Source organism: Schistocerca piceifrons, chromosome X (assembly GCF_021461385.2).
Source record: "Schistocerca piceifrons isolate TAMUIC-IGC-003096 chromosome X, iqSchPice1.1, whole genome shotgun sequence".
Lineage (NCBI taxonomy): Eukaryota > Metazoa > Arthropoda > Insecta > Orthoptera > Acrididae > Schistocerca > Schistocerca piceifrons.
This window is the reverse complement of record NC_060149.1, coordinates 841,226,503-841,240,522: the sequence shown is the minus strand read 5'-3', so window position 1 is coordinate 841,240,522 and position 14,020 is coordinate 841,226,503. Positions and strand designations below refer to the sequence as shown.

General features: G+C 43.0%; 1 protein-coding gene across 2 annotated transcripts in view; it reads right to left on the bottom strand.

The window, feature by feature from the left end:
• LOC124722124 (b(0,+)-type amino acid transporter 1) overlaps nt 1-14,020 on the bottom strand; it is a 579,051-nt gene that overhangs the window by 125,964 nt on the left and 439,067 nt on the right. For both annotated transcript variants that reach the window (XM_047247330.1, XM_047247329.1), the window contains exon 6: nt 3,045-3,189. In XM_047247330.1, coding sequence (XP_047103286.1) covers nt 3,045-3,189 — 145 coding nt within the window. The remainder of the gene's footprint in view (nt 1-3,044; nt 3,190-14,020) is intronic.

Below are 14,020 nucleotides of genomic sequence, written 5' to 3'. Positions count from 1 at the left end.
ATGGTTCACTGACAAATTACGCTCTCATTTGCCGAGACGATAGTTAGCATAGCCTTCAGCTACGTCATTTGCTACGACCTAGCAAGGCGCCATTACCAGTCACTATTGATGCTATAAAACATGTACCGTCAAGAGCGATGTTCACCAATTATGGATTAAAGTTAAGTATTCCAGCAGCTTCGTACTTTATTTACTAGACTCAACTCCTTAACTGTTCCAGTCCTCACGCCAGCCTGCGTGAGCTTAAACGCGTGCCTTTCGGCTTCACCTCCTAGTGGCTTGGCTGTCTTGCCAAGTCACAACATGAACAGTGCTGGGTACAACGCCAGAGTGACAAGGCGGAAACAGTTCGTCAGTAAGTGTAACGCAAAGAAAAGGATGGTTTTTGCAGAAGAACTTGTCGGCATGGATGTGACTCTTTGGGACAAGATTCTGTGGGTTGATGAATGCAAGTTTACTTTGAGCCACGTCGATGGCAGCAGATTAGGGTGGCTTTAAGCTAACACAGAATGGGAGTCCAAAAACATGCAAGCACCCATCAAACATGGAGACAGCAGTGTGATGGTGTGGGGATGCATGTATTCCAGAGATGTAGGCGAGCTTGTCTTTATTGAAGGCACCATGGACAAATATGTCACTCTCGATACACTCAAACAAAATCTTACTAAAAGTGCTGTGGAGTTGGATTTTGGAGGTGACTTTTATTTCCAACAAGACAATGATCCCAAGCATACGGCGGAAACTGTCAAACAGTCGATCCTATACAACACACCTCATCGCCTCATTACCCCACCGCAGTCTCCGGACCTCAATACCATCGAAAAACATCTGGAATGAACTGAAAACGGGACTACGAAAACGACATGTGAGCAGTTTGACATATTTTTGCGTGCATTGATAGAATAAGAATGGGTGAATATCGGTTCGGATGTAACGAAAAAGGTCGTTTTCTTCATGCCACAAAGACTTAGGGCTGTAATACAGAGATAGAGACGCATTGCCACATACTGACTGCTGAGTGTCTGAATACTTTTGCCCATTGCATATTTCAATTTTCTTTTTTTTAATGTAAGGCGTGTTTTGTTACTTTTTGTTCTGCATATGTTCATACTGACATATGTATTACACATTTGTAAAGAATAAAATATATGTTTTGAGTTAAAAACACATTTGAGGTTTACTTCTCTGATTACTGCCAGTGTCCGAATACTTTTGTCCGCCTCTGTATATGGCGTGTTTTGAGGATGGTCGGGTAGCATCGAATATCGAGTTGTATCGAACAAGAGCTGTCTATTAACTCTAGCGCTAGGGACAACACCTGTTGCGCCATGCAGTGCAGATTATTCACGTAATATTGAATAAATAAAATAGTCCGTTTCCGGGTGGCAACAGGTTATCTGCTCCTGATCTGATCCACTCGAAATGGGTTGTGAAAGCCTGCAACTGTGAAAACAATGGCTTTGTTAATAAAAAAAATTTCTGCTACCAATCACGATTTTCTTTTATTTATATTTTACACGACGCTTTTCGGAAAATGATTCCCATTTTCCAGTGCGTTTCTATTTGTGTACTATACCATTTTCTCGTAATGTATTTAATGTGTGTCTGCGAGATTCTGTAGAACCTCACATAAAAAAAAAAAACATTACGAACAAATGGCGTAGTACACAGAGAAAAATACACTTGAAAATGGGAATCATTTCCCGAAAGGCGTCATGTATATTAAATAAATAAAAGAAAATCTTGACTGGTAGCAGCAAAGTTATTTCTAAACAAACCCATTATCCGCTCCTATTGAGTTTTTCGGTACACGAACTTAACTTTGTAGTGTTGTGTTTCGTTTGCAAGTAAGTAATATATTTTCATTATATCTTTGGAGAAAACTGATATTATTCTCGTTATTTTAGGCTGTAACAATGTCTAGCTCATGTAATAACAATGTGAATGTTAAACTACCACAGCCGCAATTTCGGTTTGTATCGGACAAAGCAGTTTCTGGTTGTAACGGACAATACAGATAGCACAAAAACTAAAGTTTTTATTTGTTTTCTTTAACTGACAAAGAGGAGACGTCAGGACATAAATGGGATTAAAATAACAAGAAGAAAGGCATAGAAAAGTTATATTTCTTGAAATAACCATCAAAGACGCGAATGAGAAATATTCAGTTCCAAGAAGTAAATTGGATGATAGTTGCACAGCTTTATGGGAAAACAAAGAGCGGTCATGAAACCTATTAGGGAAAAAACAAGGTTTTTTTCGAGAAAATTCAGTGATGACGAGGAAACAGTATTGCACGAATGTGTTAAGAATTTGGATAGCCAGCTTACGTTTTTTACTGAAGATGAGTTTATAAATCTAGCGTGCAAATATGTAGAGCAGCTGAAAGTAAAACATCGCTTCAATAAGACAAAACTGAAAGCAGGTAAAGACTCTTACTATTATCTTATAAAAATACATGAAGTGTTAAGATTAAGTACAGCTGAATTTACGAGTTGATTACAAGCAGCAGGTTTCACCAAGGAACAAGTTGGCCGATTCTTTGACAAACGAGGTGAGCTGATGGGCAAGTTCAAGTTTACAACCATTTGCGATCTAATTAAAATTTTTTGCAACAAACATGACTTTTTTACACATTCCAGTTAAATTTCAGGTGACATCTTTTTAAGGTCATAACTTGTTAACACTAAGTGTTTGAGACTTTTAGCCTCATAACTGATTTTTCAATAATAAAGATTTAGCTTTAATATTTAACATAGGTTGCAGTATCCGCAATGGCGCGCAGTGGGGTATAATAAACACAAAACATGCCTATTCATCCTGTGATACACGTAAAGAGTTTCCGAATTGAGAAAAAAGGACTATCCGGCGTAGAAACTATTCGTGAGAAACTAGTTTTCAGTATCTTCTAATACTAAATGCAATCATCAGTACTGTTATCTCTCAGAGAAGGAAAGCAAATAATTGTGGTGATTTTTAGAGGAAAGAGCTCGAAAACAGTATGCGTTCCGTTTTGTAGGTTATAATAATGATAGAGTATTTACCTTGATGGATTTTTGATTTCTTCTGTAGCGTAGTTGAGATTGTTCCAGCCATCATACGCCCACAGGCCAGTATAAAATGCCGTCGCTAAGTTCCCAAAGGACGACGTCGTCCCATCGAACGCGTTCTCCAGGTGCTGAGTGTTCCCTGCAACAACGTTTCACTTGTCATCAGGAGCTGACGGCGGCGCAGTCGGAACAGAATCTTTAGTCAGGTTTTTGATACATTATCAGTAGTAAATTCATGCTGTACAGCCATCTTGGATAGATCAATTAGGGTGTGCTCCATATTTGATGACAGTCACATATTGAGAGAGAATATTACCATAAAATTATAGCTTTACTTCAGTATTTAGCTCACTGTATATATGTGTTAAATTTCGTGCAAGATGTGTTTAAAAAATTTGAAGAAGGTACGTAACCTCTCCCTGAGAACCACTGCGTCATGTTCCTGAATGAAGATAAATAGCCCTCAATATATCACTACTTGCAGCATTTCGAAAAATAAAACACACACATAACGTTGATATCATTTCGTAATTTTTTTACTTTTAATTGATGCATGATCATATGTGAAACCCGATATTGAATACTAACGCACTCTTTCCTCTCGATTTCAGTGCTTAATATTTATTTTCCTGCTTTTTTTCAAATTTGAAATGAAGAATAAATTTCAGTTGAGTCACACTTAGGCTTTTGTCTTTGTTATGATTCTGGTACAGCCCCTCCTGTTCACCTACATTGCCATGATAAGCTTTGATTACAGCACTGCATCACCTTCTTTGTTACAGGAAGTGGGAGGCAGGCGACTACAGGTTACCCAGAGTAGCGTCCCAAAAGATGTATCAGTGACGCATGGATGGCAACGATGAGTGTTTGTGCAGTAGTTTATTGTGTTTCTGTTGTTATATATGATTTTGGAAATCCATTCCCTCGAATAGGACCATGAAGTCCACCGAGCTTAACGACCTCACCATCTTAGGCCGATGGCTATGTAAAATGTCATACACCCTCTGTTGATGAGTTGTTCGGGACGTTTCGTCTATAGAATCTGTACACCATCACAACACTGCGTCTTGAAGATCAAGTACTGGTAGTGAAATCGTCTTCCATAATCAACATCGGTCTAATGGACAAGCTGCATGTGCCGCCTGGGTCTTGCTAAATGGCGTGCACCTCACTGAACAAGTTTACTGATCTCGGGATTCTCGAGTCGGGGACTGTAACTGTAAGCCCTAGTTGTGTTTTAGCGGTGACAACTCGCACGGCGGTGGAAAGTTATTTATTACAAGGAGCGAGAATTCTGGCAAAGCTGGCGTGTTCATAAAGATAGTAAAAACCTCTATGAAAACATCTCAGCCTCAAAGCTGACTACTTATCGATATATAGCTGTCCTGGGAAGCAGTGCTTAGCGGGAAACATATGCGGTCCTTTCCACACCTCAATTGGATAAGGCTTACTCAGGTATACCAGAGGTGACACGTGTTTCCATAACTGCTCGCAACAATCCCAGGGAACCAAGTGATCTAACTTCTAGCACTACTAGTGGTTTGAGTGGACTGCCATGGAGAGTTAAGAACCAACAAACCAACAGAGCTCAAAGAGGAAGGCCTCCTGATAGGCTTCCAATTACAATAAAGGCAACACTTTGTCAACATCAGTTTGTTTTTGTTAGAAGACAATCACGAGAAAAATATTCCACTTTTTTCGTTTCGAAACGATTAGTCGTTACAGTACGTACTCTAAAAGGTGTGAAAAGACCACCCAATGGCGCCCTGTTAGACGAAACTGGTACACGTCATCGAGCACGAAAATCGTTAAGAACAAAGAATTTAGGCAGACCAACCTGTCGAATGTTAAATTACAACATGATGTTGTGAAATGTCGTGATCTCACAGATTTAGATCTGACAGAGGTGCAGGAAGAATGATTGGATAAGACGGTCAAAATAAAGAAAGTAAAAGGCGAAAAGGAGAAAACAGCCAACACACGTACATTGGCGGTGCACATAAGGATCGCTAATATGCGCTCTAAAATACGAACTTTCATATCAAATCAAAATAAATGTTTCAGATGACAGAGCTGTACATCAGAGAACCACCTACGGTGTCGGTGCTCTCGACGTCTGGCATCATTTGAAATGAAGCAAATTCGCTTGTCGTCGGACCTCATTACACACCTCCATTGAATTGCTACAGTTTTCGTGTGGTTTGGTCTATTGAAGACGTGTAGCTGTGAGCAATGGCCTTTTGAGAGGTGCGCAACTCAAAATATCTACTCTGTGCAGTTACCTTCGTACTGTTCGCTCGGGAACGGGTTGAGATGGACCTGACAGCAGCAATGGCTGTCGGGCTTGAAACTGACTGCCAACTCTTCTCCGATCCCAGACTGTACCTCTCCCTGTTCTTACTCCGTTTTCCATGGCGACGAGTGGGACGCCATTCCTTGCAGACACATTGTACAGTCGGCGCTTATACACTAACAAATCGTGCAATTTCCTCCACCCTGCAGTCATGGGCGATTCCAACCACCACTGCTCCGTTCCTCAGTTCTGCCACATCTCCACGTCGATCCATGTTACTGTGCTGGTTTCATATAATCGACTGTCATATACACGCCCACTAGACTCCCATTATTTGCATCAGCGATGAAGAGTGACACGGCCACCTGGTAGCAGTTGTACAGCAAAGCTACCAGGGTCACTGTTATTTTGTCCAGTGAGTTACAATTAAAGTGCAGCTATCCACGGAGGTCCAGTCTGGGCTGTAAGTGACGTATGGCAGCCAAACTTGGTAGATTGCTAATACGTTAATGCGGAACCGATTTCCGGTGGAAAACAAATTACTTCCAGTTGTGACCTTCAGGGACAAATCTGGCACCGTTCACTGTATGATGGTATGCTATCCACGCTGTCATGACACGCCGTGAGTGAAGAGTATGGCTACCGAGAAGAGAGTCCGTGCCCCGTTGATGAAACTGTTTTACGTGAACGGCAGCAATTACAGTGTTGTGTTGACAGAGTATCGCCGACCGAAAGGTCCTAGGGGAGGCCCGATGTCATTAGATGGTTTAAAAAAGACGATAATGAAATTCGAAAACACTGGTGAGCTTGGTGTGGCTCCTGGAAGAGGAAGCTATCCGATCGCGGTGGAAGTTATTGACGAGACTACTGTTGCTGTAACTGACCATGTAGCACGCCCCCCCCACACACACACACACTCCCGGGTAGTGCTAGTGCTTGTGCAGTGTCACTAGAGTTCTAGAGTTGCCCATGCCATGGTCAACATTTCAGAAACTTTTTCGGTCTGTTTTACACTGGTATACGTACGAGATCCAGACGGTTCAGCATTTACAGCAACGTTCGGAATTTGCTCTTCGGTTTCTGACACGGATCGAAGTTGATGAGGTGTGGGTGGGCAATATATGGAGCGACGAGGCACATTTTGCGCAACAAGGTGCAGCGAACTGTTAAATCGCGTGATATGCAAGAAGAATCATTACATTCTCCATACGTGACTGTGGCGTGGATTCACAAGCACATTTATTGTCGGTCCTTTCTTTTTTGAAGAGAATATATCCAGAGGTTCTGTCAGGTGTACCGTGACGTCTGTTCATTATCAAGACTTGCTTGCAGAGCATTTGATTCTTGCTTTGGAAGAGGGCAACTGTGTGGAAAACACTGTTTTATTGAAAGATAGGGGCAACACTTCATATCGCTCGCCCAATGGAAGATCTGCTTAATGCTAATCTTCCACAAACGTGTTATCTCCAGAGATTTTCCAAGTGTATGGCCTGCACGATCACCTGATCTGAATACATGTGAGTATTGGCTGTGGGGATATCTAAAAGAACGCGTTTACCAGAGACACGTTCACTCTCTACCTGATCTGAAGGCCAGTACACAGGAACACGTTGCTCAGTTTCCACCGTAACTGCTGCGAGCAACTGTCGATCATGTGTTTTATGAATGCAGCATCTCGTCGGCGTTTCCGGTCTCATATTGAACAAATAGTGTAAGCGGTGGTTACTAATAGAATCAACATTGTGCCTTTCTCATTTGTTTGACCTTTTCTGCCCACGTTCCTTTCCTAACCCATAACATATGAAAAAAATTCTGTACGTCTTTCTTGCACTCACAACGCCAGATTTGCACCCGTTTGCCAAAATTGGAACTAATTTTTGGAGCGTAAATCGGTTCTGCATTAACGCATTAGAATATCCACCAAGTTTCGCTGCCGTACGGCAATTACAGCCCACACTGTACCTCTGTGAGTCGCTGCACTTTAATTATAACCGCCCATTACGTTAAAAATTGTCACCAAAGAAAGGGGGGAACATATTTGTGGAAGTAATTAAATTTTTATACGCGACTCCTTTGCCATAACTAAATAAAGTAACTTCTTCAGGAACCAAAACTAAAGTGTGTGGGAGGAGTAGATAACTATCGATGCCCGTTTATCAACCTGATAGTAGTCTTCCCTGGATCGCTAACGTGGAATACACAGCAGAGCAGGTGCCGCCCTTGCTTACAACACGCCATTGTCTTTCGGGAGAGAAGAGCAGTAAACTAACTTCGTACTACACATTGCATAGCCGTTGGCATGAGACTTATTCCTTTTGCTCGCAGCTCCCGAGACCGTATAGTAGCCGCCGCTTGGCATTAACGTCCTCAGGAGTCGCTAATGCCCTGCAGCTCACTCGTATATCAGAAAGAGCCCTTGGGAGGATATTCCTGCCCTCACTGGTGCCCCCCGCAGCAAGCAAGTCTACACAGGTCGTAGGAGCGTCCGTGAATTTTCCGGGAATGGACAATTTTGTCCTCCTTAAAACTACAGATATACCCAAAATGAATTCATTATACTCATATTTTGGAGTTATTTGGCGCACTGAATCTGAAAAATTGTTGTAGAGGTTTCTCTCGCAACCAACCTTATAAAAACCTGATTCACATAAACAGCTCACCAATTCATCAACACTGATCTCTACGACATTCCTGTCGAAGGACAAATCAGTGAGCTATATTTATGACAAATTGTGGTAATAACAAAGCAAATTTTCAAAAGCATGACAGTCCGAGACATTTTATTAATTGTGACATTTTCGTCCGTGAAAGTTTACATTTTACAAAGCATGTTATGTTGAAAATTATACTGATTTTATGTTAAACAGAAGCTTGTCCTTTTAGGACGTTATAACGGTAAATAGATTTACAGAACGAATTTAAACGTACGACTTCCGGCTCTGTGTAAGAAAGTAGTATTGTGCTACAGATACTGCTCTCTTAATGTGCCTCATTCCGATGTATGTTTCCACTGATGTCTCATGAATGTTGTCACAAATGCTTATTAATATTCATCCTTACCTCCCCATTCGAACCTTCTGAGGGACGCCTGACATGCTGAAATGACTATAATTTGTATTATTGTTTTCTCCCAATGTTTATTCTTACTTTCATTCATCCCCCCGTCCCCACCTCCATAAGATATGGGTGTGTGAACCAACGAAAAGACTCTCTATCTACTTATTAGTAATAGTTGCAGCCTTCCTCTCCTACTTGTATACATTACAGTGCTGGTGCGACCTCATTATTACGCTGAAGGGCCAAAGAAACTGGTACACCTGCCTAATATCGTGTAGGGTCCTCGCGAGCACGCAGAAATGCCGTAACACGACGTGGCATGGACTCGACTAATGTCTGAAGTAGTGCTGGAGGGAACTGACACCATGAATCCTGCAGGGCTGTACATAAATCCGTAAGAGTACGAGGGGGTGGAGATATCTTCTGAACATCACGTTGGAAGGCATCCCAGATATGATCAATATGTTCTTGTCTGGGGAGTTTGGTGGCCATCGGAAGTGTTTAAACTCAGAAGAGTGTTCCTGGAGCCACTCTGTAGGAACTGGACGTGTGGGGTGTCGCATTGTCCTGCTGGAATTGCCCACGTCCGTCGAAATGCACAATGGACATGAATGGATGCAAGGGATCAGGTAGGATGCTTACGTACGTGTCACCTGTCAGAGTCGTATCTAGACGTCTCAGGGGTCCCATATCACTCCAACTGTACACGCCCCACACCATTGCAGACCGTCCACCAGCTTGAACACTCCCCTGTTGACATGCAGGATCCATGGATTCACGAGGTTGTCTCCATACCCATACACGGCCATCCGCTCGATCCAATTTGAAACGCGACTCGTCCGGACAGGCAACATGTTTCCAGTCATCAACAGTCCAATGCCGGTGTTGGTGGGCCCAGGCGAGGCGTAAAGCTTTGTACCGTGCAGTCATCAAGGGTACGTGAGAGGGCTTTCGGCTCCGAAAGCCCATATAGATGATGTTTCGTTGAATGGTTCGCACGCAGACACTTGTTGATGGCCCAGAATTGAAATCTGCAGCGAGATGCGGAAGGGTTGCACTTTTGTCACGTTGAACGATTCTCTTCAGTTGCCGTTGGTCCCGTTCTTTCAGGATCTTTTCCCGGCCGGAGCGATGTCAGAGATCTGATGTTTTATCGGATTCCTGATATTCACGGTACACTTGTGAAATGGTCGCACGAGAAAATCCCAACTTCATCTCTACCTCGGAGATATAACACCACGTTCAAACTCACTTGAATCTTGATAACCTGCCATTGTAGCAGCAGTAACCGATCTAACAACTGCGCCAGACACTTGTTGTCTTATATAGGCGTTGCTGACAGCAGCTCCGTACTCTGCCCGTTCACATATCTCTGTATTTGAATACGTATGTCTATACCAGTTTCTTTGGCGCTTCAGTGTATAATGAAAGAGCTTTGCGCTGATAGCTTGGTTCTCAAGAGCCTTTTTCGAAGCTGAGAGTGTTATATATATAAGCACTGAACAACCCGTTCTATCTGTGAACGTGTGAACAAAGAAAGGTGTTCCTGACACCGTGAAGTGGCCTCTGAGAGTAACATGTGCGACTGTGGGTGGACAAGGCGCTGTGGCTCAGCAGGTACACCAGTCGTGTTTAGTGCGGGTTGGAGGACGCTGACGTCATAACTGCCGACAGCAGGTAAATGATTTGGAGAGCAGCTCATCTCCATCAAGTTCGCGGCGTAGGTCGTTGTATTTTTCGAAATCAGAGATTTGCAACTTGTTATGTCATGCAAGACCTACGGTGTCTGAGCGAAGTAGTGACATGTTTAAAGACGTTGGACTTTTACTCGGTTTCGAGTACTTATCCAGCCATACGCCGTACTGATTTTTGCAACGAGACTTTCCAACAGGCTATGTGCAATTACCTGTAGCATCCTTCTCCACTTGAAGACTTTTCTATGTCTGCTGACCTTGTTGCCGACGATGTGTTAAGTTGATAGTCTTGCCCGTTCACTAGAGCATATCGCCCGCTCTCGGGGCAGTGAATAGCCTCATATTAGTTTTACAATGGCGCACTGAGTTAAGAGGGCAAGCCATCAAATTACTAGGCATTGTTAGGTGTTCATTCACGGAGACTACTCGTCACATTTCAGACTGTGAAAACTCGAAAACCCGTGCTTTTAAGATAGGTCCCATACAAGAACTGACACTAAACCGAGCAAGGTGACGCAACTGCAAGGGAGGTGTTCCCGTATGCGGAAGGAGCAGGCTTCAAATCCTTGTACAACCCTTCAGATTTGGGTCTGTTGAACAACACAGGGGTATAACGGCATGATTCGTCAATATGTCACTGCTGCTTCCTTGTCCCATTCCTCTTCACCTGAGAAAATACTTCGTCTTTGGTGTTAATGTCGATTAAAATTTTCTTCTTTCGTTAGGAAATCGAATGAATACTCAATAATTTTACTTTGAAAAATTAGAAAATCATATTTCATTGAAATACACGATCCGTTAAGATATTCGTGTCTAACATAATGGTAATAGCGTACTTCAGTTTTTTAAAATTGTACGCAATATCGCACAGAATTTCAATTTAACTGAAGTATTTTTTTTAACTAACAGAAAGGTCTTGCTAAAGTGGTGACTAACCCCCCCCCCCCCCCCCCCCAAATCCACCTCCTACTCTCTCTCTCTCTCTCTCTCTCTCTCTCTCTCTCACACACACACACACACACACACACACACACATGCTGTGATAGGAATGGTTTTGTTTAATGTTTGGTCGATTTTGTGCTCATTAGCGATGGAGCAAAAGTTAACATTGGAAGTAAATAGCACTCAAGTGATTGACGAAAACGACAGAAAACTTGAGTCAGAATGACTACATGGAGTTATGCCATTATGCAATGTACCTAATCTGAAATCATTTATTCTGGATGAGCATTTCAATCTGATGGTTAAGTGTTTAAGAATTGATGCAGTATTCTTCTGAGTAACTGTGAAGCTCACGACGAGACGCAAATACTGCTACATGTCGAAGAACTGCGATGATTTTGGCAACACAACTGGAGTGTGACGTCACTAATGTAAGTCGGCGATCTCTGAGTGACAACAGGAGAATAAAGTCAGAAAATAACAAAAGATTATAATTTTCGATTTTTCCTGGTACGGTACTTTGTAATATTTCTGGCTTATTCAGCCATCATTTTAGGCTCCAGGAAGCTATTCCCTGGGCAGTGGAGATGCAAGAAGCGTAGAGACGACGCAATGTGGGATGAGGTACCGGTGACAGATGTTAGATTCGGTACTATTCCCGTGAGAAAGACCGCCTGCATGATGCTGCAGCTCTGTGATTGGCTGCTTTGTTCGGCGGTAGGGCGCCAAAACGTTACACTTTAGTTGCTATTATTAATTAAACCTGTCATCCAAATTACTTCATTTTTTTAAAATAAACATCTCTCAACAGCCAGATATCAATCAGCCATTTCAAAATTATTAAAATCAAAGTATTACTAAAACAAAAGACTGACGATATTACTGCCGATGCACTTCGGTGGCGTTCGTGTCACGCCTTGCTGGCTTGGCGCACGAAGTGTCTCGGGCAGTCCGGCTCTCGAGTTCTGACCGTTCCAGTAGACAGACATATTGTCTGTTATAGCAGTATTTGCTTGATGCAGTTTTATTTACTACAGTTCCGACCGTCGCTAGGTACAGGCATGTTGTCTGTAATAGTAGTATTTGATTCATGTAATTTTATTCTCCAGTTCTGACGGTTCCAGACATTTTGTCCGTGGCAGGATGTATTTCATGTTATTTTAGCCAGATATAATGACTGTGGAGAGATATGTTCAATACGTTGTGATCAAGAATAGATTCTCGTGTCTATATCAATAAAAACGCGAGTGGCATCCCAACTGAGTTATAGTTTATTCGGCCGGCCGCGGTGGCCGTGCGGTTCTAGGCGCTCAGTCCGGAACCGCGTGACTGCTACGGTCGCAGGTTCGAATCCTGCCTCGGGCATGGATGTGTGTGATGTCCTTAGGTTAGTTAGGTTTAAGTAGTTCTAAGTTCTAGGGGACTGATGACCACAGATGTTAAGTCCCATAGTGCTCAGAGCCATTTGAACCATTTTTATAGTTTATTCGTAGCAGCAGTTCCTTGCGAAGTTAATTTCAGCCTCAAGAAAAAGAATCCACGACCTGCCTGCTGTTTTCTGCGCTGGGGACCTCATCATCATGAAGACAGCAGGTTAGCGAAGTGTACAGGAACTTGTGTATTCCACACAGAGCAGTGGAAACACCTAGGCACCTCACGTGTTCTGCATGCACAGTACAAAAGTGCTCTGTGACACGTCATCTGCAGTAATGCAGAGGAGGTAAAGAAGGATGAAAGGATTAACACTATCTCACTTTTATTCCTTTTTCTTGCCGTAACTTGTGAATCAGGTAATGAACGCACGCCATTTTTCAAATTTGCTGTAAGGTGCTGTTTATGTCCTCGTGGCTATGCGTGATGAGAGTGTACCTGTAAACACGTCATGGGGCCAGAGAACCAAACAAAAGTGGAGCACTTGTTCGTGAGGGCGGGAGCTGCGCTGCACGCGCTCCTTGTGGCCCAAAGTAGCGGCGAAGTCGTTCGGCGCGACGCGCGGTCTGCGACGCGTCAATGGAGTTGTGGAGCTCCGCCGTGAATGGGTTGCCGAACTCCGGCGCGCGCCGCTTGGCGCTCATATTGATCTCTGGACCACCTCTGACGTCACAGGCCGCTACAACTCTCGTCGACCCAGTCACGCGGCTGCAGCGCGCGTCATATCAGCCGGGGGTCCCCTCTTCGAACTGCAACTCCTCCTCGCGCCCGAGCCGTTAATAAGCGATCTCTTCTTTTATTCCAGGACTGGGCTTGTGCGATCTCGAGACAAGAATTTCTAGCACTGGTCACTGGACAACGCTAAGAGATTTCTGTTATACGACCTACGGATATATCATTTAATGGAGTGCATTTTATTCTTTTCGCGAAAGAACAGTTTTACATGCTTCGTCAAACAAACGTGGAGTAACGGAGCGGAACTTGAGGCAAGCCTGCAGTATTTGTCTTAATATTTGGCCCCTTCCCCTCCTCTTTATATAAAAAGTTTCACAGCAAACCGTAATAAACGTAATAGGTTAGATGAAAAGTGCTCGGTCTGGGAATGAAATAACGCGTTATTCAGCACATTTCCTCTTTGAATTTTCATTGTGGAAAATTTATAAAATAACCATACAAAACTGCCATAACCACTTTATTGAACCCCAGGCGTTTATCAGCCACAAATTTCTTTAGACGTAAGTTTAAATGGAGCAAAAGGGTGTCGAATCGGTGAATAGAGTATGTGTTAAACCGATTCATAGTTGGTATTCTTCAGTTTTTAGTCGCCAAAGAACATTTGCGCACAGGTGCATTATCCTGATGGAAAAACCTTTTTTTCACTTTTATTATCCAGGCCTCTTATCACGTATTTTTCGTCTAGTTGCCCCAGAAGACTTACGTAGTTATTGTTCTATTCCTGTAAGGTAATCAGTAAGAAGGATCCCGTTTGAATCCTAAAAGAAACCTGGACATCCTTTGCACCGCTGCGATTACTGTTTCATTTATGGCCTCCA